General features: G+C 39.1%; 1 protein-coding gene across 2 annotated transcripts; it reads left to right on the forward strand.

Annotated features, from left to right (window-relative positions):
• The first annotated feature begins 656 nt into the window (after positions 1-656).
• Positions 657-26,520, forward strand: LOC148042420 (uncharacterized). 2 transcript variants are annotated; one of them, XM_087701948.1, is made up of 12 exons: positions 657-724; positions 2,236-2,318; positions 12,346-12,421; positions 13,784-13,915; positions 16,198-16,321; positions 18,230-18,290; positions 18,379-18,425; positions 19,160-19,235; positions 19,636-19,737; positions 20,267-21,115; positions 24,489-24,584; positions 25,732-26,520. In XM_087701948.1, the coding sequence occupies exons 2-12, from the start codon at positions 2,290-2,292 to the stop codon at positions 26,042-26,044; spliced, it is 1,905 nt and encodes a 634-aa protein (XP_087558074.1). In that variant the 5' UTR covers positions 657-724; positions 2,236-2,289; the 3' UTR covers positions 26,045-26,520. The 2 variants fall into 2 exon arrangements, with proteins under 2 accessions (XP_087558074.1, XP_087558075.1); XM_087701949.1 differs by having other exon boundaries at positions 20,270-21,115.
• The last annotated feature ends 769 nt before the right edge of the window (positions 26,521-27,289 follow it).

Genomic DNA, 27,289 nt, shown 5'->3' on the forward strand with positions numbered 1-27,289 from the left:
TCCAATCCAATCCTTTGCAGCTCTTTTCCCCCAAAAGATTATTATTATTATTTTAAAAGCACTCCTTTTAAAGGCGAACTTGTTTATTTTTTTTTTTTTGTTTATCTTGTCTGGCCCCAATTTATTATCTTTTCTGGGTTTTCTCAAAACGCTTAAATGTGTACAAGAAACAGTTATTTCCTCAAATGGGCGCAATTATTTTCTGTCGAAATAACTGCATGTGGAAAGGTGAAGAGAGATGAAAAGTTACAATTTCCCCTCAGAAAACAGGGACGATTTCTCGTCTTGCTGGCCCTGTATCCCAACAGCCAGCGTCGCTAGCTGCCTGCCTCTTCGCCGAGCTTAAGCGAAACTTAAAATTGAGTCGGTTTCTAGTCCTTTTTTTCTCTCCTCACATCACCTTCGCCTACATTTTTTAAAGCTTCTTCCCCATAAAGCTAAAAGTCCCCTTCTGAGGTAGCTCCCGCCATCTTTGACGTTGGCGCATGCGCACGAGGCTCTCCTTTTCCCCCCTGAAGGGGGCGATGCCCGCCCTGACTCGAACGTCGTCCCGCGCTGACTCGAGAACCGCGCATGCGCAGAGGACCCGCCGTCCCTTTAAAAAAAAAAAAGCCAATGCGCGCGCGGGCTGACGTTAAAGGCGCCTGCGCAGTTCCAAAAAAGCATCGTGTGAGGGGATTTCGGTTTGCCGGCCCCGGCTTGCAAAACAAACTCCCGCCTGAGGGTACGAGATGCCGGGTTTCCCTTAACCGGCCGCGGCCTTCGCTCCGCTTCTGGTTCTTCGCAGAAGCTGCGGCTCGGTAGCTTCCCAAATTTCGGGTAGTCGGAAGCTGCCCGCCGCCTTCACCGCGGTGGGCCCAAAAGCCATCCTCTCTGTGGAGAAGCTGAGGGGACATGAGGGTGTCCCCTGGCGCCGCCGCCGCCGCAACGGGCAAAGGCTGCTGTAAGGCCTCGCCGTCTCTTTGGAAGTCGGCCGCCCGGCGAGCAGTTTTGCTGCGCCGGCGGCGGGAGACGGGCCTTTGATGCTCTCCCAATGGTACTTGTCAAGCCGTAGGACAGCTGCCCCCCCTCTCCCCTCATGGCTTGACCCCCCCATTGCTCTTGTCTCCCCGTCCCGTCGGCTGCTTGGCCCATGAGGGCAAATCAAAGAGGTAGTAGAAGGCCCCTCTTGGTTGCTGGGCCTGGTTTGCCGAAGTGGTCTCTTTCCCCCACCCCACCCAAAAAAAGTAAAATAAAATAAAATTGGCTGCTTTAAGATGGCGGACCATCTCTCTGAATTCTCCAGCTGGCTGGCTTGGGAATTCTGGCGGTTAACAGACTAACTGGGGTTGGGAAGGGACCTTGGAGGTCTTGAAGGGATCTAGTCCAACTTCCCCTCCCTGCTCAAGCAGGAAACCAACTCATAGCGATAGCAATAGCAGTTAGACTTATATACCGCTTCATAGGGCTTTCAGCCCTCTCTAAGCGGTTTACAGAGTCAGCATATCGCCCCCACAGTCTGGGTCCTCATTTTACCTACCTCGGAAGGATGGAAGGCTGAGTCAACCTTCAGCCGGTGAGATTAGAAGCGCCGAACTGCAGAGCTGCAGTCAATAGCAATAGCAGTTAGACTTATATACCGCTTCATAGGGCTTTCAGCCCTCTCTAAGCGTTTTACAGAGTCAGCAAATTGCCCCCAACAATCCAGGTCCTCATTTCACCCACCTCGGAAGGATGGAAGGCTGAGTCAACCTTGAGCTGGTGAGATTTGCACCGCCGAACTGCAGAGCTGCAGTCAATAGCAATAGCAGTTAGACTTATATACCGCTTCATAGGGCTTTCAGCCCTCTCTAAGCGGTTTGCAGAGTCAGCATATTGCCCCCCAACAATCCAGGTCTTAACTGGCCAAGTTTGGGAGGAAAAAAAACACTGCTTTAAAACAAAAAAGGGCTGGTTTGTTGAAAGGAATTTTAAAGCACCCTTGCTGCTGTGCTACTTTTCTCTCACTTTTGCGCCTCTCCAACTATGCCCACCATGAAAGGAAGGACCTTGCAGATGCTAAGCAGCAATGGTGAGAAAAGGCTTGGCCTTTGCCTTTGTTTCAAAAGCTTGAGTGTTTCTAAACGAGACTTGGGTTTCTCCAAACAAAGCCGCCTGAAACCCCATCTAATGTGGGTCCTTCAGGGCGATCCCGTAAGACTTCAAGAAAGAGATTGGCACCGTGTTAACTGCGCGGTTCTCTCTCATTTGCTGCAGTGCTGCCCATTTTCTCTGCTGGCTCCTGCTCTCTTGTCCGTTCCAGCATTGAGCATGGTAAAGAAGAATACTATCCCTAATGGGTAAGTATCGTATAAGTACTGTCTAGCCTATAGAGAGATAAAAGGGGGAGAGGGCTCTGACAGCCCCGCCTGCTTCTCTCTTGTCTCAAAATCATCTTTGTAATCTCTACTGCAAGACAAGGTGAGTATGATAACGGGCATGCAGGTTACCATCCCCCCAGGTAAGTATTTTATCCCACATTTTATAATGCTCCATCAGCCTTCAGTATCTCCTATTCCTCTTGTATCCTCAACTTTGGACTTGGAATAAATTAACTCTATAATCGCAGTGATGTCAATGGCGTGGCATAGAAGGTTGATACCAAGATTACTTCAGTAGCAATAACAATAGCAGTTAGACTTATATACCGCTTCATAGGGCTTTCAGCCCTCTCTAAGTGGTTTACAGAGTCAGCATATCACCCCCATAGTCTGGGTCCTCATTTCACCCACCTCGGAAGGATGGAAGGCTGAGTCAACCTTGAGCCGGTGAGATTAGAACTGCTGAACTGCAGATAACAGTCAGTTGAAGTGGCCTGCAGTACTGCACCCTAACCACTGCGCCACCTCGGCTCTATATCTAGAATAACATCTAGAATAACATGATACCATGGGATGGCTCAGGTTTATTACATGCTGTTCAGTTTACCTTGGATTAAACAAGAGTGCTTTCTGTAATTTCATAGAACTGGTCTTCACTTGGACATGTGGTTTAGTTTTCTTTTTGCAAGATTTTTGTCCCAGTGGCAATTTATTTTATTAATGTCTGATAGTGTTAACTTAGCCTGCAAATATATTACATTATTTCTGTTCTTCTGACATGCAAAATACCTGAATACATTTTAAGCTTAATAAACTGAAAAAGATGTTTAATGAACTTGCTAGTGTGACTATCTTCAATCTTCACTGAAGTTTTGCCGGAAATGACATTATACGACAAAACATAAGTGATATTATCAAGCAGTATTACTTGAAATTAGTTTTATTACTTCCTGAAGCAAAAACGTGTTAAGTTTTATTGCTTAATTATTTCCTGCTTCTCCTCTATTGCCTTCTTACCTTGTCCATTATTATCAATGTTGCTAGTGTTATTTAATTGATTTTTAATAATAATGCAGATTTTTAGAAAATCTCAGTAGGGTAATATTGAACATTGAAAGCCGCATTGCTTATTTTCTGAATCAGTTTGAATAGTCAATTAACTGCTGAAAAGATACTTAGTAATTAAAATTGATATAAACTGATCATCTTAATAGTCCCAACATTTAGTAAAATGTTGAATTGGGAATAATAGCTTAACATTAAAAGAAATATTGCAAAAACTATTAGCCAAACATATAAATAAGAAAAAAGTGTAAGATTAGTATTTGTTATGCTATTTATTAAATTTCAAGGTGACCAGATTCTAGAAAGATTCTGAGCAGTTTATAACTTTAAAAGAACACATGATATTTAAAAAGTGGTCTGTAAAACCACCTAAATAAAAACCAAAACATTGCCATGAGTTTCACAAACACTATCGCCCTGGGAACAGATCCAGGTTTTCAGAGACTTACAGAACTTTTGAAGAATAGGAGCTAGATGTATCATTGTGCAGATTCTACTCCAGTGGGCAGGAACTGTGACAAAGAAGGTCTGGTTCCTTGTTCCCACAAGTTGGCAACATCTTACTTAAAAGAGCCATATTACACCCAGTCTGCCTGATTGCATTGAATTGGCAGGAACAGAGAAAGCCCCCCCCCCCCAAATAACCAGGCCCTATTCCATGAACGGTTTTATAAATGACAACCAGCACTTTGAATTGCACCTGGAAGCCAGCTGGTAATCAATGAAGTTTGTGAAGCAGTGGTGACCTGGGTAGAATGCAAGAAGGCTATTACTTGCCTGTGCCACTGCATTTTGAACCAGATAAAGCTTCTGGATGGTCTTCAAGGACAGTTCCATGTAGCCTGCATTGCAGTGGTGATCATGACATAATAAGACATGAGTAACGTTCTGAAGAACTTCACAGTTAAGGCAAGGAGGGTGCAGCTATTGCATAAGGTGAACCTAGACAATTATCCTCCTGGGCTTTTTCAGTAGTAGCTTCCAAATCCAGGAGCCCCCTCCCCCCCCCAAAAAATATTGCATGCTAGTTTCAAATGGGGGAATGCAAGCTAAGACCAAAGATGAAAATGCCCCAAGCCTAGGGGGCCTAAATAGCCCCAGCCACTCAGTGAGATCAGGATCGATTCTCAATCTGTTCCTCACTATTGAGATCCAAAGAGTCTCCCAAGAGTGGTTAGTACAGTGACAACTTCATACATGCGGTCCAGATTGAAGCTAGGAAAGACTGCTATGGAAGGATGTAAACTCTACAACACAGTTCTTACAACTCACACAGCCCAGTGCAAGAGGATACCGTGATTGACAGATCAAGAAGCACAAGGATGGTGACACTATCTTCATTTCAGCTCTGCTAAACATCATCAACAATAATGTCTTAGTACTCTCCCCTGGCCTGAAATCTGATTAGAGTGGGTCCAAATAATCTGCTTCCTCCAGACTTTCTACAACTGCTTCTGATCGCCTTCTTAACCACAAAGGGAAGGTTGGAAGGTGGATGGTAACTGTCCACAATGTAAAGTCCAGCAATGGCTCCCTAATAAAGGGTATATCCTCTGCCTCCTTCACCACTGGAGAGACCATCACCGTCATCAGAGAGAGAGATCATTGCATGACCACGACTGTAGGTTACGTCCCATCTTAACTCAGGAAGAACCTAGATTAAAAAACAACAACAGGTTACTGAATTCACAATCTGGAGGACTTTGTCAAGAGTCACAAAATTAGGGCATGTAACATCACATCTGTAAACCAGGCAATGCTAGGGTTAAGGTTTACATAGATCTGTTTAAGTGAATCAGAATGGCATTATCTGTAGATAGTACGAATACTTGTCACCATAGCTCCTGATGTTCCTGGGATGTTTCTCTCCCAGTAAATAATGGATCACTCTAGTCAAGGCAGGCATCTGCAAACACAAAAAGGACAGAGAAATATTGGTTTGCCTCCCTCACCCCAATATGGGCTGTTAATCATGTTTAGTGCAATTAGAACTTTGTTTGCCTCCACCATCTCTGGCACGTCATCTCCAGAGTTCCTAAGGCATCACCACTCGGGCTACAAAGAAGCTATGGGTGCAAGGCCTCAGTCACTGGGCTATTATTCCAGGCTGCAACCAAGACTTTGGCTGAGCTGCCTACTGGATCTTCAAGGAAAATCCCAAGCTACTGTGTAATCAGAATCCCTCCAGTCAACCTGGATGCATCATTGAACAGGCCCTTATCACCCTGGAGTGATTGGCACAGTGAGCAAGAGGGCAACCATGGAGTAATCAATCATTGCCAATGGACTGATAGTAATATCCTCCAACACCAGAGCATAATTGTCCAAGACAAAAACCAACTGTAATGTACAATCCCCACTATTAGTCAGGCCTCACGTACTTAGGATTGATGCATCATAGCTTGCAAGCCAAGAGCTCTGGATTCGGTGTCTCTAAGGAGATGAGCTAAAATCCCTGACAATTATCAACCTCAGGGACTGCATCCCAACCCCAGCAATGGAATACAGCCACTCAAGCAAAGATTATGCTGTGCAGCAACGAGGGCTGTTCAGTAACAGTAATTTCTGGAAGCCTTAACTTCAACCAGAAACTCCCCCATTTGGTCATTCGCAGGGCAGAGCCTCAGAGTACCCTCAACAACTTGTGGGTAATAATAGTCACCCTTCCCTGGGGTCTCAGTTGATGCAAAACCTGAAATCACAATGGATATATTAACCAAAGGGTAATAACCTCTTCTGGGCCCACCCAGGTCTTGGTAATATAAACCAGTGTTTCTCAACCTTGGCAACTTGAAGATGTCTGGACTTCAACTCCCAGAATTCCCCAGCCAGCGAACGCTGGCTGGGGAATTCTGGGAGTTGAAGTCCAGACATCTTCAAGTTGCCAAGGTTGAGAAACACTGATCTAAACCACGTTGATGCCCTCACCCACAATTAAGATTATGGATGAGGGCAGACTAAGTATGGTAACTTGTTCAAAAATAATAGCTGTGATGGTTACTATTGTACATTGAGCTATACATAAGTTCCGCATGGCAATAATTATAACGTGCCAAAGTAAGCTCAGCATACATTGCTGATACTCATATGTATCATTTTAGTGCACATTGAAGCTTGGAAATCACTACTGTTTGAGGTTTGTGGTAGCAGCATTTAAAGAGTTAAATTCAGTTGTCTTTTTTATTTATTAATCTCATACTTAGCTGTTCTCTATATTTCTAGTAGATATGTGCAAATAATAGCACATTAGTAAAAAATACACATTGAGGACATGAAATTTTGATGCTATTTTAAAATATATATTTGGTCTTCTGTGAATTGGGTAAATCAGACATCAGTATGCTTTGAATTTTTGATGGTGGATTATTTTCTTAGATTTTAGGATCTCTTGCAAAAGGATTATTTTGTCAAAAGCCAATCTTATAAAACATTTCTATAAATGCAGAGGAATTTGCTTGAAGAAGTACCTATCAGTTTCTTTTTAAATTTGCTTTTTTGCAACCAATTCCAAAATATCCTGTGAAAATAAAAATTTAATGATTTCAAATATCTGGCATTGTTATATAACATGTTTTTATTGTTTGGCATTGTTATATGAGTTGTTTATGTTAATGATCTGGTATCATCATATGAGGTGCTAATTGTTTTATGAACAACCATTGTTTTGTTGTCATTTTATATAATAACCACACATAGAATCAAATACATACACATTTTGTCAGACCACCCTTCAGATCTGGAATTTAACTAGCTTCAAGGCTTTGTCTTATTTGTATTTCTGACTTGAGTGTCCAATAAAAATTTTTTGATTGTTCTATGTGTTTCTTTATTTCACCATTCAGCTATAGTTAATCAGTTCTGAACACCCGGGGCAAATGTTTATAAGCACATACGAAAAATAAGAGTATTAAAATATTTTAAATAATAACTTTTTGTCAGATAATACAGTAGAACCTCTGGTCACGAACACTTCTGACCACGGCCAAATCGGGTTCCAACCAAAAAAATCACATTTTTCCCCCCAGCCTATTCCCTTCCACACCATTGTTTTTGGAAGGACCAAATTTCCAAAATTAGGTTCAGGTCATGACCAAATCAGTTTGCGATCAAATTTATGGAACAAATTATGGTTGTGACCAGAGGTTCTACTGTGGGGAAAAAATGAGGGGAAAATAAATTATATAGTACCTGGTTTCATAGCTGTGAAGTAATTGCTCATTTGCTCCCTCTTTCTGAGAGAATGGCACAATTTTTTTTAAAGAATTAAACATTAATTGAAAGTATTTCATTAAACATTGGACGCATGTGAAACAGTAGTTTTGCCCCCTCTCTCTCTAAAGTTACATCAGTACATCTTTGATAGCATCCCAAGCAGAAGAATGACTTACTTTAAACTTGAAAGTAATCTTTCTGTTTAAAATCTGAATAAAATTATTGTTTTTTTAAATAGAATTCCATCCTTGCTGTATTTTATCAACTGCTACCTGAGTCTTTTTCCCTTGTTCTCTTTAATTTGCTAGATTTACTGGGAAGCATATAGATATATAAATATAGCATATAGATATCCTCATAATTAATCAAAACAAGCACTATAGAGATTTTTGTGGGTTTTGAAAACAAACAATCTGTAAACTAGAGGAACTAGTTACTTTTGTTAAAAGCAACATTTATAAAGACTGAAAACCTGCTTAGATGAGTTGGTCCATCACCTCAGCTGCTTTCCCATAGGGCAGTGGTTCCCAAACTTGGCAACTTTAAGACTTGTGGACTTCAACTCCCAGAATTCTCCAGCCAGCACTGGCTGGAGAATTCTGGGAGTTGAAGTCCACAAGTCTTAAAGTTGCCAAGTTTGGGAACCACTGCCATAGGGGTTAGTGGAAGGATCTCTGAAGAAGAGGAAAGCAAAGAAACAGGTACCACTACTGGAAATTGGTTCAGGTGTTTCCCAGGTAATTAGCATCAAGATCCCTAAGGGAAAGTTCCCTGAATTTTTTTTTTTTTTAAAGAATTCTTAGACCCACAAAAACATTCCAGAAACTTGTTCAGCTGAAATCTTTTTTGCCTCACCTCTTACAACTTCAAATGTCCTAGAAATATATTAATTACAAAAGAATGGACAAAAATTCACGGAAACTTTCATATATATATCACAGAGCCAAGGTGGCGCAGTGGTTAAATGCAGCACTGCAGGCTACTGCTAGATCAGCAGTTCAGCGGTTCAAATCTCACCGGCTCAGGGTTGACTCAGCCTTCCATCCTTCCGAGGTGGGTAAAATGAGGACCCAGATTGTTGGGGGCGATAGGCTGACTCTCTGTAAACCGCTTAGAGAGGGCTGAAAGCCCTAGGAAGCGGTATATAAGTCCACTGCTATATACAGGTAGTCCTCACAACAGCAGTTTGTTTAGTGACTTCAAAGTTACACCAGTACTGAAAAAAGTGACATCACCACTTTTCACATTTACGACCAACGCGGCATCCTCATGATCATATGATCAAAATTCAGAGACTTGGCAAGTGACTCATATCTATGATGGTTGCAATGTCCCAGGGTCATGTGATCCCCTTTTGCGGCCACCTGACAAGAAAAGCCAATAGGGAGGGCAGAATCACTTAACCACGTTACTAATTTAACAACTGCAGTGTTCCACTTAACAATTGTGGCAAAGAGGTTAATAAAATGGGGCAAAATTTACTTAAATGTTTCGCTTAGCAACAGAAATTGGGGCTCATTTGTGGTCGTAAATTGAAAACTACCTGTACATGCTGAGATGACTAGCTCATAATCTCGATCAATCCACAGTCATTTATTCCAGCCATAACCAGTAGAGTTTCTAATTCCAAATTAATTATTTCCAGATATTAGTTTCCAGGCAGATTGGTGCTTTTATTTAAAAATTCAATATTTGTGTTATGCGTATGTAATATTGCAGGATTTCCATATATCTTGATTAAAAAAAAACATTTTGCATTATTATGTTAGTTTGTGGCTGCTGCATAAGATCTCAGTTTGCAATAAACATGCTAGAACAGAATGACTCTTCATTTGATAATGCATGTTTTAATAGGTTTCTAAATTGACCAACTTCTTGCAGTTTCAAATTTTATAAATGTTTTATGTAATAATAGTTTAGACTTATCAGAAGATAATCTTTTTCAGGAAAGAAGTTGTTATAGGTAGTATGTTAAATAATTTCTGCAAATCATTCTGTATTTCCTCAAGTTTGATTTAAAGAATGAAATGTACAATATACATATACGTTTCTTAAAATGTATTTAAAATAAGGAGCATCTCCATTCTGTTGAATCCAATGCTAACAAATGTTATACTAGATTCCACTCCTGGAACATATTTCTTTTCATTGCCTTTGTCCCCATAAAACCCAAAATAAATGAAATATCATAGAAATCGTAGAAATAAATATATGGGCCAGGTGTAGAAGTTGATGAGACCAGGCACAAATCCCTTGTCTTCATTTAAATTGAATGTAATTTTTGTATATTTAATCTTTTCCCTGATTTGTCCCATTAAAAATTTGAAGTTGGCAGAATTCTTGGTGGGGCTCTGAAAACATTAGCCAAGATTTAGGAGGGCTGCTTGTAGGCCCTGGGTCTCAGATTGTGTATCTCTGTTGTATATCAAGCAAAACGTTAAGGACAAATCTCCTTACAGTACTCTAAATGGGGCTGAAGTTGGTGGAGTTCACAAGTGGTTGGATCATGGATTAAGATTTCATTAGATCCAGGAGAGGAGGAAGGAAGGAAGAAGAAAGAGAAGAAAGGGGGGTGGGAAGGAGGGAGGGAAGGAAGGAAGGAGGGAAGGAGAGAAGAAAGGAGGGAAGGAAGGAGGGAATGTAGGAGAGAAGGAAGGGGGGAAGGAAGGGGGAAAGGAAGGAGAGAAGGAGAAAAGAAAGGGAAGGAAGGAGGGAAGGGGAAGGAGGGAGGGAAGGAAGGGGAGTAGGAGAGAAGAAACGAGGGAAGGAAAGAGGGAGGGAGGGAAGAAGAAGTAGGACCATTGTAAGATAAGATGGATCTATGGGATGTTAATAAAGCAATCTTCAAGTATATTGTTAACAGTAGGGAAAAATTGTTATAAATACATATTATTAATAACAGTTATGAGATCATATAATTGTGAATGTATATATGAAATTGATAAAATAAAATTTTAAAAAAAGATTTCATTAGATCCAGTGCATTTTTCTATTTACAAAGATAAATAAACCATGCAGCTATGCTTCCAAAGGCTGATATACGAACCTCACTAGTTTATACCGTGGTCAAACTACCGTTTCCCCCCGAAAATATGATCTACCCCCAAAAGAAGCCCTAACCTGATTTTCATCCATGCGCCTAATATAAGCCATATCCCAAAAACAAGCCTAGTTAAGTCCCACTCGACGTCTGGTTGTATGAGGTGGAATGAGGCACATGTGTAAAAATCAAGCTGGGGTGTGGGGGGTGTGGAGCTACCCCATGGGCCCCGCTCCTGCTTAACTTAGGACCACCACAGCCAGGCCTCCCATACCCCGACACCTGTTGCACTGCTGCCTGACTTCTGCGACCACTCGTGGCCAGACGCCACATGGCTTGTTGCGCAGCCCATGCTAGCTGTCTCTGAACTGTAAAGCTATCTCCAAACTGTTTTTCAGCTGATTAAAACAGTTTCAATCTCTGGATGATTTTTTTTTAAAATAAATGTTTTAATCCTTTTCTTTTTGGCTAAACTCTGCTAAGTTCACTCCAACCATTTCCACTTGACTGCGCTTTCTCTCACTCTTGCTTCCCGTCTGAGAAGGCAGAAAAGAATGCGAGCCAAGTATGCATATGGTGTGCTGCTGCTTGCACACACAATGACACACGTCAGGCCTGGCTGCAGTGATCCCAAGGTAAGCGGGTAAGACATCCCCCGAAAATAAGACCTGATTCTTATTCTGAGGCCTAAAAGAAAATAAGATTGGGTCTTATTTTCAGGGAAACATGGTACTTTTGCTTAAGAAGTGAATGAAAGAAGAAGTGAATGAAACAGTGGTGGGTTTCAAAACTTTTTCGAATCTACCCTGTGGGTGTGGCCTCCTTTGGCGGCCTCCTTTGGTGGCCTTTGGGGGAGTGGCTTGCAAGCCATGTGACCTGGTGGGAGTGGCTTGCCGGCCATGTGTTTTCTCTCTCTCTCTCTCTCTCTCTCTCTCTCTCTCTCTCTCTCCTTCCTTTTGTCTCTGTCCTTTTTTTTTTCCTTTTTTTCTTTCATCTCTCACTTTCTTTTTTCTTTTTTTTATTTCTTTCTTCCTTTCTCTTTCTCTCTGTGTGTGTGTGTGTGTGTGTGTGTGAATGATGGGTTTCAAAAATCTTTGGAGCCTCTTCTGTAGGTGTGGCCTGCTTTCCGGGTCCACTGATGGAACCTCTTCTAACCGGTTCGGTAGATTTGACAAACCGGTTCTACCGAATAGGTGCGAACTGGTAGGAACCTACCTCTGGAATGAAACCATGTCTAGTTGGGGTGGGAATGTTTGTTTCTTTCATTACTGTCATTTCCTGAAAACTTAAAAAAGACCGTAGTATGTTGAGAATTGTTATTTGGAGTGAAACTCCTTTTGCCCAGCATAATAGCAGTGAGGAGGGGAGGAGAATTGATTAAAGATTTTTGCATACTTGCAAAGAGCTTGGCAACATTAAGAAATGTATGTAAATGATTTTTTTTTAAATTACCAATTTTAGCAGAAACTGTCATTTTGATTGGAGACTTAAGAGGTGGATGAACTTAAGAGGTGGATGAATCCAGTTCAATGTAGCTTCTATAGATTCAGACTCCCAAGTTCTTTTCCCATGAGTGATTATTTCAGTAATTTGAATTGCTGTATCAGAGCAGAATTGTTTTCTATAAAGCATTGCAGTCATAATTTTTTTAACATTTCTATATTTAAAGATATATTTTCTTTTTATTAGATGGAGGAATGTATCACCAGTTGGAAAACCTATACCAGGAACTCGATTCATTGCTTTTAAAGTACCCTTAAAAGGGGTATGTATATAAACACTATTTCTATGAAGTTATATTAACTAAAAAAGAAAATCAGTAAAGTGAGATTCATTTTATATAATACATTGTACTTATACTTTTGATACTAAACAGCTAATCTTCAATTCCATAATTGCACATTTTTCTGTGATCAAATTCATTCAGAAGATTGCTCAAAATTTGCCCTAATTCACCTCCTGCTTCTTCCATTATTGTCTTACACTGAAACATAACATGCAACTGTCACCATGCTGTCATCACACAATGGATTTCTACTTTCAAATACACCCACAACAACCTCAGTGACATCAATTCATATTTTTCACATACATTATAAACCTTTCCATTAATAATTAAACCTGTACTTTCATGCACATATTCATCAACTTCACTTCAACACTTCAACAACAGGCTACTTTTATTTAGATCTTACTGTATTCTTCCCGATTTTACTTTTACAAACATATATTTATTTTTCTTTTTTCTTTCATTTAGTTTGTATATATGTGTGTGTGCGCTCTCGCATATACACACATACACACACACACAGACACACACACACATGCTGTATATTTGCTCCTCTTATATTTTTATTCATGTAACTTAGCTTTTGCTTGCTCATTAAACCTAATGAAAAGGTTCACATATGAATTAATTTGAAAACATAATAGGTGGAACAGACTTTTTTTTCCAATTTGGACAGCACTGTTCCTAGTTCTACTATGGATGGTGTTCCTCAAAAATGGAAGAAAGGGTATTTCTGTTTGCCATATATTTATATGCCATCTTACTGTTGAAGCAACTCTGTATCTGATAAATAGTAATATTATCTAAGAATATAGAGTTCTAAATTGTGAAATATACTTCAAAAAGATGGAAATGCAAAGATAAAAGATGTTTACTTCACAATTACCTACTCCACCCAGACACTGCTTCCTTACTCCTCTGTAGAACAGCAAGTAACTTCACTTATTCATGGTTAATTCAGAATCATGGCTTTGGACAAATGCTTTCAGAGTCTGCATTTGTTGAGTCTGGAGATGTAAAATATAAAATATTTATTTCATGAAAATATTAAAATTAAATTAAAATATAAAATATGAAATATTTATACAGTATCACCCTGTAGTAAAAGAATACATACAAGTAGAGTAAAAAGAAAAACAACTTCAGTCCTTAAAGGACTGTTAGCTGTACTATTTATTTTTAAATAAATTATTTATTTACTTAGAAACTACCTAATTGTTCTGAATGCTTGTCTTTTGTTTTGAGTTTTATTTTTTAAATTAATGAGTCTAGATTTTTCTATATGCATAAGAATATCTTTCCATTCTGTACTTACTTTCTTTTTTCCCTCCATCCCAGGCAATCAATCATCGACTTACACCAACACAAAAATTTACACCTAAAGATCTCATTGCTGCAGTGAAAGTTTTCAATACGGAGCTTGGTTTAATCATTGATTTAACATATACAACAAGATACTATGATATCAAGGTAATAGTAAATTAGTATTTGCTGGGGATAATAGAAGGAGGGGATGGTGCAATGTGGCGCAGTGGTTAAATGCAGCACTGCAGGCTACTGCTAGATCAGCAGGTCAGCGGTTCAAATCTCACCGGCTCAGGGTTGACTCAGCCTTCCATCCTTCCGAGGTGGGTAAAATGAGGACCCAGATTGTTGGGGGCAATATGCTGACTCTCTGTAAACCGCTTAGAGAGGCCTGAAAGGCCTATGAAGCGGTATATAAGTCTACTGCTATTGCTATTGCTATCATTGGTGTGGAAAATGGACATAAATCACTTTTTTTCATTGCTGTTGTAACTTTGAACTAAATGAGTTGTAAGTCAAGGACTTTGTATAGGCTTCTATTGTGAATATGGAAGCATCTGCTGAGTGCATAAATTTGTATTTACAGTAAGGAATTATTCTCAAATGCTAGCTCATCTAGTATATCAATATATTACTATGCATTTTGAAGAACTAAACATCTTTAAATGTATTCTACTCTTTTTAAATGAAAGTGTTTCTCATAGTTCCTTTGCAATGGAACATTAGAGTTATATGTTTGGTTACTTTAGTGGAATATTAGTTGACAGGGAGATTGGCAGCACAATCCTACATGTGACTCCTCTGAAATTAATCCCACTATTCAGTAGAATCTGGTAAAGAGTATAGAAGTCTTTATAGTATAGAAGATTTATCAAAAATATTCATTGATTTTAAATCAAACTTGTCAAACTTAGCTGCTTGATTCCAGATATAATTCAAAATGCTGGTTATTACCTTTAAAGCCTACATGGTTTGAGATTGGATAACCTGAAGGACCATCTCTCCCCAAGGGTTTCCACCTGTCCAATCCAATCCAACGGATTGGGCATGCCGCAGATCCCACCAGCCAAAGAGTGTTGACTAGTGGGAACTGGAAGACGGCCTTTTTCTGCTGTAGCCCCTGACTTATGGAATACTCTCCCCTTGGAGATTAGAATGGTCCCAACACTTTTTTTTGGCTTTTCACAAAACTTTAAAATCTTGGCTGTGTAACTGGGCCTGAGGCTTGGGATGGGTTAAGGGCCCCTATTACTTGGCTTTACTATGAGTTGATTAAACACCACAGCTGCTATTTGTACTTATTTATTTTACAGATGTTTTCATTATAGTGTTTTTGTAAATATGTTTTATTTTCATTTTCATTTCATACGGTCACATATATACTGTACATAACCGGGGCCATATAACATTGAGCAATAAACACAGCCATTCCTCTTGTCAACAATACCCCCCAAAATACAAACCCAATATACCACTTCAACCCTCCATACACCCTTTCTTTCACCCCCCTCCAACTTTCCTTTCTCCCCTCCAACATTCCCCTCTACCCTACTTCCCCTCCCCCTCTATCACTCCTCTCTCCCAATACACTCCCTCCCTTCCATCTCACCCTCCCTCCGATCCTCTCTCCCACCCTCTCTACCCCTCTTTCTTCTATCCCTCTGCTCCTCCCTTCGGTGTATTTCTACTATCTATCAATATATTCAGCTTCCTATTTTTACACTAGAATTAAAAACGCAACAGTATACAAGTGCAATCATATTAATCACTTTAAAATCCAGCACATACTATATTCCCCCCTCCCCCCTAGGACCCCACCTCCCTTCCCCCCCCCTGACATTATAGTGTTTTTGAATCGTTAAAATTATTTTATAATTTTAGAATTGTAAGCCATCCCAGAGTCACTTAGCTGAGTTGGGCCAAGAAACTTAATAAACAAACAAACAGGGATAATTTGAAGATTGCAGACATCCCTTCCAATGGTCATGGAGGCACTTACGCAATGAAATATCTATTTTTAAGTAACCTCATAAAATGTTACTACTAAAAAAATGTTTAAAAAGTATTTTCAAGTGACATCAGAGTGTGACCATGATAACACTTTTAAAACCAATAAACTAGTCATGCTGTTACATGCCACAATACAACAATTTGGCTTTATTCACAGGTGTTCTCACTACCAGAATTTCTATTAAATATTTTAATGTAGCGAGGAAGGAAAAATTGTAAAGATCTTCATCACAGAAGTTACATTCAGTTTTGTGTCTGGAGGTCAACTTGTACCAAAACAAGCTGAAATTGCGGCAACATACAAAAATAGGATTGTTCACTTAATGCCATTATGCACTTAATTTCTTTTTAAAATGAATATTAAAATACTTGCTAAAAAGATATTTGGTAATCAGTAACTATATTAACTACAGTATTGTTCATCTTTTCATTGCTAGGATTTGCCCAAAAGTATGGAGTATAAGAAACTTTTTACTGTAGGACTTGAAGTCCCAGATGATCCTACTATTCTACAGTTTAAAAAATGGGTCAGAAAATTCCTATGGGAAAATGCAGACAATGGTAAATAATAGCCTTTATCATTTCATTCTAGAGATCCGGAACAATTGGAAGTTGTGTATTTCTTTAGATTCCAACCATCATATAGCAATAATTATCCTTCTATACACATACTAGCTGTTGCCTGTTGCCCAGGTATTAATTTATCCTAATCCTGTATTAGACAGGAAAAGGAATGAATTATATCTGTAGTGTCGCTTGGCTCCCCCCCTGCCCTCGGCACATACGTGCACGACATTTTGGGCCTAGTACGCCTCCCTGCAGCCTCCTGGGAGCAAAAACAGGGCATGGGGGGGGGGCTCGTGCCGCTCCCCCGCACCCTGCGTTTCTGGGGCAGAGACTCAAAAACCAGCTGGCCAGGGGGATGCGTGCGCACATGTGCAGTGGAACTGAGCAGAGCTCTGCATGCCACCTGCATGCCAGGACACACACACACTCACGCACCAAGGGGTGTTAGGGGTATCTTACCCCCACAGTATTTTTCTCCAGAGAGTAAGTCATCTGTATACCAAGTTTGGTTGAAATTGCTCAAGGCATTCCAGAGTTATGCTGGACACACACAAATTTATATAGAGAGATTATTCTAATTAAAAAAACATCAACCATAGCCTGAGATAGATTTCTACATTCTACACAGAAGATGGAATGGTATGTCTTGCACCCACACTTGGTTACGAAAGGCTGCTACTTTCTACATAATATACAGGTAGTCATCAACTTACGACCTGACAATTACAGTTGTAAATCATAAAGTGGGTCATGACCAACCTGAATGGATGGCTCTTTTTTTGCAGTGGTCTTTAAGCAAACATGGCAGTTGTAAAGCTAACCTTGTGGACGTTAAGCAAACCCATTGTACTCTAGGGCAGTGTTTCTCAACCTTGGCAACTTGAAGATGTCCGGACTTCAACTCCCAGAATTCCCCAGCCAGCGAATGCTGGCTGGGGAATTCTGGGAGTTGAAGTCCGGACATCTTCAAGTTGCCAAGGTTGAGAAACACTGCTCTAGGGGATGATTTTTGCCAGTAACCAAGAGTAACACCAGTTTATGGCAAAATGGTCATAAACATGGAGTGGTTCAAATGGCCATAAATGCGGGCCAGCTGCCAAATGCCCAAAATGTGATCACATGATTGCAAGTTGTAAGTAACTTTTGTGGCATCCATTGTAATTTTGAATAGTCGTTAAGTCAAAGGCTACCCAAACTGCATGTGGCTCAACAAAGCTGTCATAGACCCGTTAGATCGCACAGAGCAGGCCTCCTCCGGGTTCCGTCTACCAGCCAATGCCATCTGGCTATCACCCCGGGGGAGGGCCTTCTCTGTAGCAGCTCCGGCCCTTTGGAACGAGCTCCCCGCAGAGATTCGGACCCTCACCTCTCTCCAGGCCTTCCGGAAAGCCGTCAAAACCTGGCTGTGCCGGCAGGCCTGGGGTTGATGAGTTCCCCTCCCCTCTCGACTTGTATGGCTGTGTGACTCTTGTGTATTTTAATTACGTGTACTGTGTTTGTATCCCTTTTTCCCCTTTTGAGTTGTTCGCCGCCCTGAGTCCCTCCCGGAGAAGGGCGGCATATAAATAAACTAAATCTTAATCTCTGGTGTCAACTTTAATAGCATAAAACACCTGTAAACCAAACAAAAAGCTGGCTTAAAACTTAAGGCCACCCCTCTCATAATCCAAGAAGTGTTTAGTTCTATCAGTTTTGCCTCTTCTTGATCACACTTAGCAGGAGAGGTCATACAACCTGCTCCCGAATCCCCATTTTTTCCAGTTCTGAATCAACGTTTCAGAGAAATGTAATTTCACGAATCCACTAAAGAGCGATATTCTTTTTTTTTTTAAGCCCTATTTTTCATCATGCATTAACATTATACGTTTGCATTGTTTAATTTTCATTTTGCTTTTCCAATAGAGAAACTCATTGGAGTACACTGCACTAATGGAATCAATAGAACAGGTTACCTTATATGCAGGCAAGTGTCACAACAAGCATTAAATTAATCATTATTTTCACTGCAATGAAAAGTTGGGTAAGCCATAACTGTATTTGTGTTCCTTTAGATATCTTATTGATGTTGAAGGTTGGGATCCAGAAACAGCAATCCAAGGTATTTGCATGGCCTTTTTAACAGAATCCCAGGTTATGGAATATTGTTTGGTTGAATTAGCTGTTGTAACCGAGATTCAAAAAAATCACTTCCCAAAGTATCACATGTGAACTGAAGAGTTTCCCCCCCCTGCTTTCGCTCTCAGGTTCATATCACAAAAATGAACTTCATGGAATTCCAGCAGGAAATTGAAAAATGGAAATGCCCTCCCTTCCTATATGTACAAAAGCACATCTATAACAAAAGGATAAATGTTTCATATAATTTCTTTAGGTAGTTCGGTTATGTTTAGTGACTTAATCAATATTAAGTACAATCTTAGCTTGTGCTTAAGTAGAAAAAAATACTTTTTGGGAGGATGAGCTGCACAGAGTCTAGGTCAGTGTTTCTCAACCTTGGTGACTTTAAGTCCTGTGGACTTCAACTCCCAGAATCCCTGGGAGGGGGATTCTGGGATTTGAAGTCCACAGGACTTAAAGTCACCAAGGTTGAGAAACACTGACCTAGGTCCTGATTTGCTAACCTCAGCTGACAGGAACATTTATATGAGAAGCATCCTTTTGCTGTTGTGGTTCTGAAAGAGTGATTTCTATATCAGGATATTATCAAAATTTAAAGAAAAACAAGTCAAGATTCTTGAATTACGTGCTATTATTGAACTTTTCCTCGATAGCTTGTCCATTTTTCATCAAGAGCCCTGTTTCACATAACTCATGTTCTTGCCATCTGTTTAGCTTTTGGAGAAGCGCGTGGTCACCATATGGATGGTCATATATATCTGACAGATCTTAAAACTCACCCAATGAGAAGGTGAGTCTAGTCCTATTCTCGTAGAATATGTTCCTTTTTCTGTTCTGACACATTTTAAATAAGCTTCGGTGTTTATTTTTTTCTGAAATTGATCACAAAAGGTAGAATAATCATTGCCTTTTTAAATATTCTATAAGTAGACCCCAAATTGAGAAGGTGGAAAACAAACGGTGAATCCTAAAAGATTTAGGAAGTTGATATGCTGATAGAAAATACCTACAAGAGTAAGCCATTTCAGGGAAGACTATAGAAAAGTATCCTATAATCATTAGATTTATGCTTTACATCCTCCTGAGAACTCCCTTCTTTCACTAGATTAAGTGTAATCACACAATTTTTGTCTTTTTTTCATTGTATCCTCAGCAGAAAATGTGTTACATTCTCTTTTGAAATTCCTTAGCAACCTGGGGATGAATATGTGGGATGCTGATGGAGATATTGTGCCACCGCCAGATGATATAGACAGACATATGGATCCATTTCCAAATGAAGAATATGCTAGGTAACTGCCAGAAATGTATTTGTCTTCATGTGGTAGGAGAATTGTATAAATCTAACTCTCACATACTTTATTCAACCCTGAGGGGACAATTATTTTTGAACATGTTAAAAATACTAATGCACTCATTGTCAAGCTTTTATTTCGTATTTTCACACTGCTATTAGTAGTGCAGAAAACTGTAAGTAGGCAGTCAAAAGTAAATTTCATTCCTACGTTTTTTGCAGTTTTCTTTTGGTTAGCTGGAATCCTTACCGACAACTCACCAGCCTTCTTGCTGTCTCAACCCCAGCAGGAAAGCAAAGTTTTCATAGCCAAGTTCAAAGTGCTTTGCAGGGGAATGAGAATTAGACCCTATGCATAAGTGTATTTACATGCACCATACGGGTCAGAGAAGATGTTCATTAAGGGCAAACTAAATTCTAAACGATTTTGATAAATTTACATTTGTCCCTTTAGAATTAAGTTTTCGTTAGTGTATATTATCGCTTGATTTTCTTACAAAATAATACTTACATTTTTTTTCCCCTAGCAGGCCTGGTAAAAGACTAAGAGTTTATGATGATGGCCCCAATGACTTACCGGAACAGATTCGATTGAGAGAGTTTGATTTTATTAATAAGGGTCCTGGGCAACGTCGAAAACCATATCATGCCCACCAGTTTCATGATGACATGCAGTCACCCCAGCCACAGATAAGACCAAGGCATTTCCACGACCACCAGTTTCATGATGACTGCCAAGAAGAAATGGAGATGAAAGATTTAAAATTTAGTACAAGAGAGCCAGGGCACAGATTTCAACCTTTTGAAGACCACCAGCTTGATGATGACTTCCCAGGAAATGTATCAGGTGGAGACATTAATATGAACTGTAGTCAAATCCATAGACATTTTGCTGACATTCCTGCTTACAATCACAGACCGACAGAGAGCCAGCTCAATGGAGGCCGAGGGGAAAGACAAAGACCATTTTACAATCGACAGCCTATTGATTTTCCGTCACCCCTGCAGGACAAAAACCAGTTGTTCCTGAACAAGAGACCTGTGGAAAGACTAAGGCTGTTTCAGAACTGTCCTGTTCGTGATTATATCCACTCACCAGTGGGAGATTTTGAGTACGTGACTAGGGGATGTGGACAAAGAAGGATACCTTTCCTTGACCAGCAGCCTCACAGTGAATTACGAAGAAAATTGTCATTAGAAGATTTTGATGATGAAGATTCCAATAGAAGAAGTAGACCATTCCTTGATAACCAGTCATACTGTGATTTTAGTGAGAAGTCACAGCTGGAAGATTTCCAAAACAGGGAACAAAGGCTGAATTTCTTTAATGATCACTCAGCTCACATTAATGAGCCATATGAGGACCATTCTGAAAGGTGAGAAGAATTATTGATTAGCTTCAATAATATTATAGTATTTGTTCATTTTTTTCTTTTAACTAACAAAACTGAAGATCATATAAATCAATAAAACAGGCAGAGTTGCCTTTTAATTGGTTACTAATAGTTTGAATTACGTGTTACACAAAACCAAATGCAATTTTTAAAACGCATTTCTGTAAATCCATTCATACTAGCCAGTTTACATTTTTGATATATGATTATATTAATGGAACTGGAAACCATCAGTTGCCAAGTGTTTGAATTTGATCACTTGACCATAGGGATGCTGCAACGGTCATAACTATGGGAAACGGCCACGTCACTTTTTTCTGTGCCATTGTAACTTTGAACAAGTCACTAAATGAACTATTGTAAGTCAAGGACTACCTGTACACTGTAGATCAGGGGTGTCAAACTCACATCACGGCAGCATCTCCTGACGTATCAGGACTTTTCCCTTCCGCTAAATTGGGTGCGGGCGTGTGATGCATCCGGTCCGCGACTTTGATACAATTTTTTTCCATCTTCTGATCTGTTTGTTCTGTTTTTGTTTCGATGTTCTGTGTTTTTTCTGTTCGTTGATTGCTAAGGCATTCTGTATCCTTTCAATTTTGTCCTCCACGTTTTTGATATTTCCTTTCAATTCTCCCATTTCATTTTTCATTTCTTCACGGTTCTTCCACGTCTCTTCATGATTTGTAGCCGTCACTTCTTGGCTTTTCGTCAATGTCTCTTGTATCATGGCACGACAAAACCGCGCTCCACTAAAGCGCGCCCGATTAAACTGCGTCGCTGACGTCATCAGCAGGGCGACAACAGTGACCGCGGAGAAAAAAGGGCGCTTTAAATAGCGCTTTGAAAGCAAGCCAATTCAAGTTAAGGTAAGGGTTAGGTTTAGGGTTAGGTTTAGGGTTAGGTTAAGGTTTAGGGTTAGGTTTAGGGGGTTAGGTTTAGGTTTAGGGGTTAATTTTAGCTTTAGCGTTCACAGCGTGCTTTTTTCGTCGCGCTATGATGACGTCAGCTACGCGGTTTTGTGGTGGAACCCTCTTGTATCATCTGGAACATCAATTGCATACTCTGCATTGTTGGTGCTGGTCCCGTTGTTCCTGCCATTGTTCCGCCTTTCTCCAGCCCCAATGCGCTCTCTCAATTGGTCTTTGATTCGAGAAGGGAGTCAAGTTACAAGTACCCTATCAATCAATAGATTAGGTTGTAATCAATCAGATTGCAAGTACAGTTCCTATCAATTAATAATTCTAATGTGTTAAAAATCCATTGTTGAGAATTTCTGAGCCCAGAATCATTGGTTGCGTGTTCAACAAGTCCTCACTTGATGGTGCTGTTTTAATTCTTTTTTTTCCCCCTTAATCACCTTGAGGTCTGCTACGGAAGGTCCTGGGAAGTTAAAATAGATATTACTTTAGCTTTGTTTTGAGTTCTGAAGTCAAATTAATTATTTTGTGTAAAGATTGTTCTAATAGAATCCAGAGGAACATTTCTGGAAGATGAGGGCGTATGGTATGGATAGGATAGATACAGATGGCATAACCGAAGAAATCTTTAAATATGAATGTGCTTTGCTTACAAAACCAACTGTGCCTGGGAATTGGTTTCATTCTAATATCCTGCCAGAGGTTTGAACCCTGCTGTCCTTTAAACGAGCCCGAATGTCTTGGCTCTTTTCCCAGACTTTGGGCAAAGGTGGGGATGTGGCTTCCCTGTGTGAAGAGTTGTGTGTCTGATCTATGTTCATCTTCCTTTTTTGTTGTCTGGTGTTATTCTGTTTCTTTGTGCACCACCAGAATCACTGGAGTGCAAATTACAAAATCTAAATGATTTATAAACAAATAACGAAATGAAATGCAAGAATAAATTCAAGACTTAGCACAAACTTCAGCATCAAGCAGAGAATAAGAAGGGATGTGTTATGTCTCTTTGGTTGTGTCACATATTCATGGATTTATAAGGAATGCTTGTGATGATGCAGAGATGTGCTAATTGGGGACATGAATTACGTGAATTTTTATATGAAGAAAATGCCTTGTTGAGATCCTGTATAATTTGTAGCTAATGATAGGTAAATAGTATGATTGCAACAAGATGTATCCAAAAATTAAGGTATTAAATACCAAGTAGGTTTTGGAATGAATGACTGCAAACTATATCTAAATGTGGAAAAAATTCAGGTAGATGAATTTGTAACCTTTACTAGAATGGTTTGTAAATATAGGGAAATTTTAAGACATGCAATTACTAGTAGAAAAGTGATAAGCACTGTGTTCTCTGTTATGAAAATATTTACTGAAAACTGTCTAAAACACGAAATGTAAAGGTTGAATGCAATGAGAATAAGTTACTAAAGTTGCATGACAAAACGTGAACAGGAATGAATGGGTACCGAATGAATGTGGATTGACTACTAAATTAAATTACCAGTATGGGGAAAAAAAACATATTGAGGAAGTTTGATCTTATGGAAGGAAGGAAGGAATTGTGAGCAAAATATATGAAAGAAGACTGAACAAGCCACAGAATAAGTTGTGTTGGATGAAATTAATATTTTTTAAAGGTGGGAAGTTTATTAATTTGACTTTTCTCCCAGGTGTAGTACTTTATAAGTAACTTGGCAGCATACATACATACATACATACATACATACATACATACATACATCTTCCTATTTTCCCCACAACCACTGAAAGACTGACTGGCTCAAAGTCAGCCACACAGCTTTCACGCTTAAAGTGGGACTATTGTTTTTCATTACTTCTAGCCAATGCCTTAACCACTACACCAAACTGCCTTTCTGGATCAAAGTTTAAAGAATAAATGACAGTGTATAAAGCTGTATATAAATATTATGGAAGCAAATAAGTCTAGAGACCTAAGATGATATCGGCATAAATTAGAGGTACTAACTTTCCTTTTCATTTCTTATCTCATTTCTTTGCCTTGTATTTTCTTACTTCCCAACCACAACTGCAGTGATTCACTTAACAACTGTGGCAAGAAAGGTCATAAAATGGGGCAAAACCGTCTCATTTAGCAACAGAAATTTTGGACTCAATTGTGGTTGTAAATTGTGGATTACCTGTATAGTATCACACCTATTTTTTCTTCATTACATACATTCTTTTAAGAATTTATTCTTTTGGGTCCTTGGATTTCTCTAAGCTTGATGGTCTGCTTGTAGAAATGTCATTACCCAAATAGGTAACATAATCAAAGCTAGTGAATGTGGGATATGCTCCCTTTTTATAGAGTAGCTTCTCAGCCAGTGTGGTGGAGATGTGATTTTTTCCCCCCTTGGTAGTTTATTGATTAGAGTATTATATTCTGCTGAAAAGGTTTATTCTTTTCCTTTCAGAAGCTATCGTTTTCCTTCTCATGAGTACTACACAGAATCTCCCTTACTTCGGAAAGATTATGGCTCTGATAAAGATAATTATATTAGAACTTGCAGGTAAAATTGTGATTGTCAAAATTTATTATTATTTTGGTTCACTAACTAATTAAAATTGGTTCCAGGTATGCTATTTAAAGGCCTAATGTAGCCCAGTCCTGAAAAATGGCATACATTGTATGATCATAAAACTGTATATAGTTTTTCAACTTTAACAAGAAGACAGTCTTTTAAGAAGACAATACATCATTTGAAAGGTTTATTTCTGGTTATATGAAAACCTTAGCTAACATTCAACTGTTGAGTTCCGTTTTGATGTATTCTTAATTTAATCCAAGAGGGCAATATTTATTCCTAAAAGAGGTGTGATCGCAAAAAATGCATATAACCCCATAACTTAAATTCTAGCAACGCAGTCATATTCATATCGGCATTTCATAATTAGCACTTCCCATTCCATTTTTTGCAGAGGCCACTAAGCAAATCATCATGTGAGTCTGGGGTCATTAAGTCAATCCATTGTTCACTATGGGCCAGTTTTGCCGAAAGTAGGAATTAAACAGGTTTTTTTTTTTAGCAAAAAGTTGTAAATTGCAGCCATGTGACATTGAGATGCTACAAATGGCCATAAATGCAGGCTGGTTGCCAAGCACCCAAATACAGTCATTGGGGGGGGGGGGGAGCAGCTGTCAGAATTTAAGAACCGGATCATAATTAACTAACTCTTAGAACAGTCACTAAACAACTGGTTGAAAATTGTGAAATACTTGTAAATTGACAATTCCGTGTGAGTAGATTTAAGGAACGTTTTCCAAGACATACTGTACATGAAGCATGTCCCATGTTATTAAAAAGATTAAGAATCCTTCTAAGAGAGGATACGGGGCAAATTGGAATCTTTCCATACTTGAGCATCTGTCCCATCACATATTTCAGTAAAACAGCTTGAAATTAGAAAGCCAATGACAAAGGATTATCACACAGAACCTGTAATTAGTATAATTTGAAAACAAAAAAAGGCATTTTCTACATTTATTCTGAAAGACTCTTTCTCTAAAGAATATTCAGTGAAATCATGTACATTCTGATATGTTTCTTTGAATTAGCTATTTGTTGTTTCAATAAAGTAAAACCAATGTTTGTATGTCTCCTTGCTACAAATTACTTTGCTCACAACATTTGATTAATAATTGTTTTCATATTATAGATCTGATTGCCCTGACGATTACAGGAAAATCCATCCTTCGGAGGTAATTAACAGAGGAGGAAAAACTAGATTTGTTCCGTATTCTTCTCACCCAACCCTTCACTCTTCATCTTCACATCAGGAACCGAGTTCAATCTCATTGTGCAGTGGAAGGGAATATGAGTGTGAAATTAAGAGAGAGGTGAGCCAGGGGAAAAGATTACCGGTTGTAACAATTGATTATAATTATGGCTTGCCTTTAGACTATGCTTCTGAAGAGGAACACGGAGCTCATTATTATTCACATGCAACAGAGCACTACATTTTGAAATAAATTGGATGTGTACTTGCATGCATTATTTTATAAACAACTTCCTGTATATTGACAAAATTACTTCTGAAGTTAAAAAAAAAGCTTCATTATCATTCAACATTACAAAAAGTATCTGTAACAAGTCTAGTTCTGTTTTTTTCATATTTAAATGATAAATAATTGGCGAAAACAATGCCTTTTATGTAAAATCAAAGTAGGTTCTCACTCATGAGATTGAAGAACCGTAACCATGAATAACTGCAAATTGTTCTCCCTGCTTTCCTCAACATGACATGTATGAAATGTTTCCGCTAAAATGTAAGAAAACAATTGAATTACTGATTTTAATAGAACGTTGCTCTAAAATAAAGCAGGTTTTGAAAGGAATGGAAAATATATAAAGATTTAAAAAATCAGTTCTAGTTAATGTGGTTTATTTTTTTTGATAATCTAGTTTTTTCAATATTTCTTTTGAAAAATGTGCATGTAAATATTGTTTCGGGGGGGGGGGGAAACTGTCACACTAGAAAAGACAATAAACTTGAGATTTGTGTTCAGTTATATCTATATTATATCAAGAAGACATGCCTGGAAGATTATTATCCTACATAGCCAAGCGGTCCGTAGTATTCATTTGAGGAGGCTATTTATATTTTGATTATATATATATATATATATATATATATATATATATATATATATATATATATATATATATATATATATATATATATATATATATATATATATATATATAATCTGTGCTGATCAGTGGTGGGTTTCAAAAAATTTTCGAACCTACTCTGTGGGTGTGGCCTCCTTTGTGGGAGTGGCTTGCTAGCCATGTGACCTGGTGGGAGTGGCTTGCCGGCCATGTGTTTTCTCTCTCTCCTTCCTTTTGTCTCTCTGTCCCTTTTTCCTTTTTTTATTTCATCTCTCTCTCACTTTTTCTTTCTTTCTTTCTTTCTTTTTTTCTTTCTTTCTCTTTCTCCCTGTGTGAGTTTGTGTGTGTGTGTGTGTGTGTGTGTCAGTGGTGGGTTTCAAAAAAATTTTGGAACCTCTTCTGTAGGTGTGGCCTGCTTTCCGGGTCCACTGGTGGAACCTCTTCTAACCGGTTCGGTAGATTTGACGAACCGGTTCTACTGAACTGGTGCGAACTGGCAGGAACCTACCTCTGGTGCTGATAAATAAACAAACAAATAAATAAATAAAGGTAAGCAATATGCTCCTTCCCATATTTGAGCATACCAGGTGCTTTGACATCAC

This window comes from Thamnophis sirtalis, unplaced genomic scaffold, assembly GCF_051295495.1.
Source record: "Thamnophis sirtalis isolate CommonGarterSnake01/CBP01778 unplaced genomic scaffold, rThaSir2_p1.2 scaffold_15, whole genome shotgun sequence".
Lineage (NCBI taxonomy): Eukaryota > Metazoa > Chordata > Lepidosauria > Squamata > Natricidae > Thamnophis > Thamnophis sirtalis.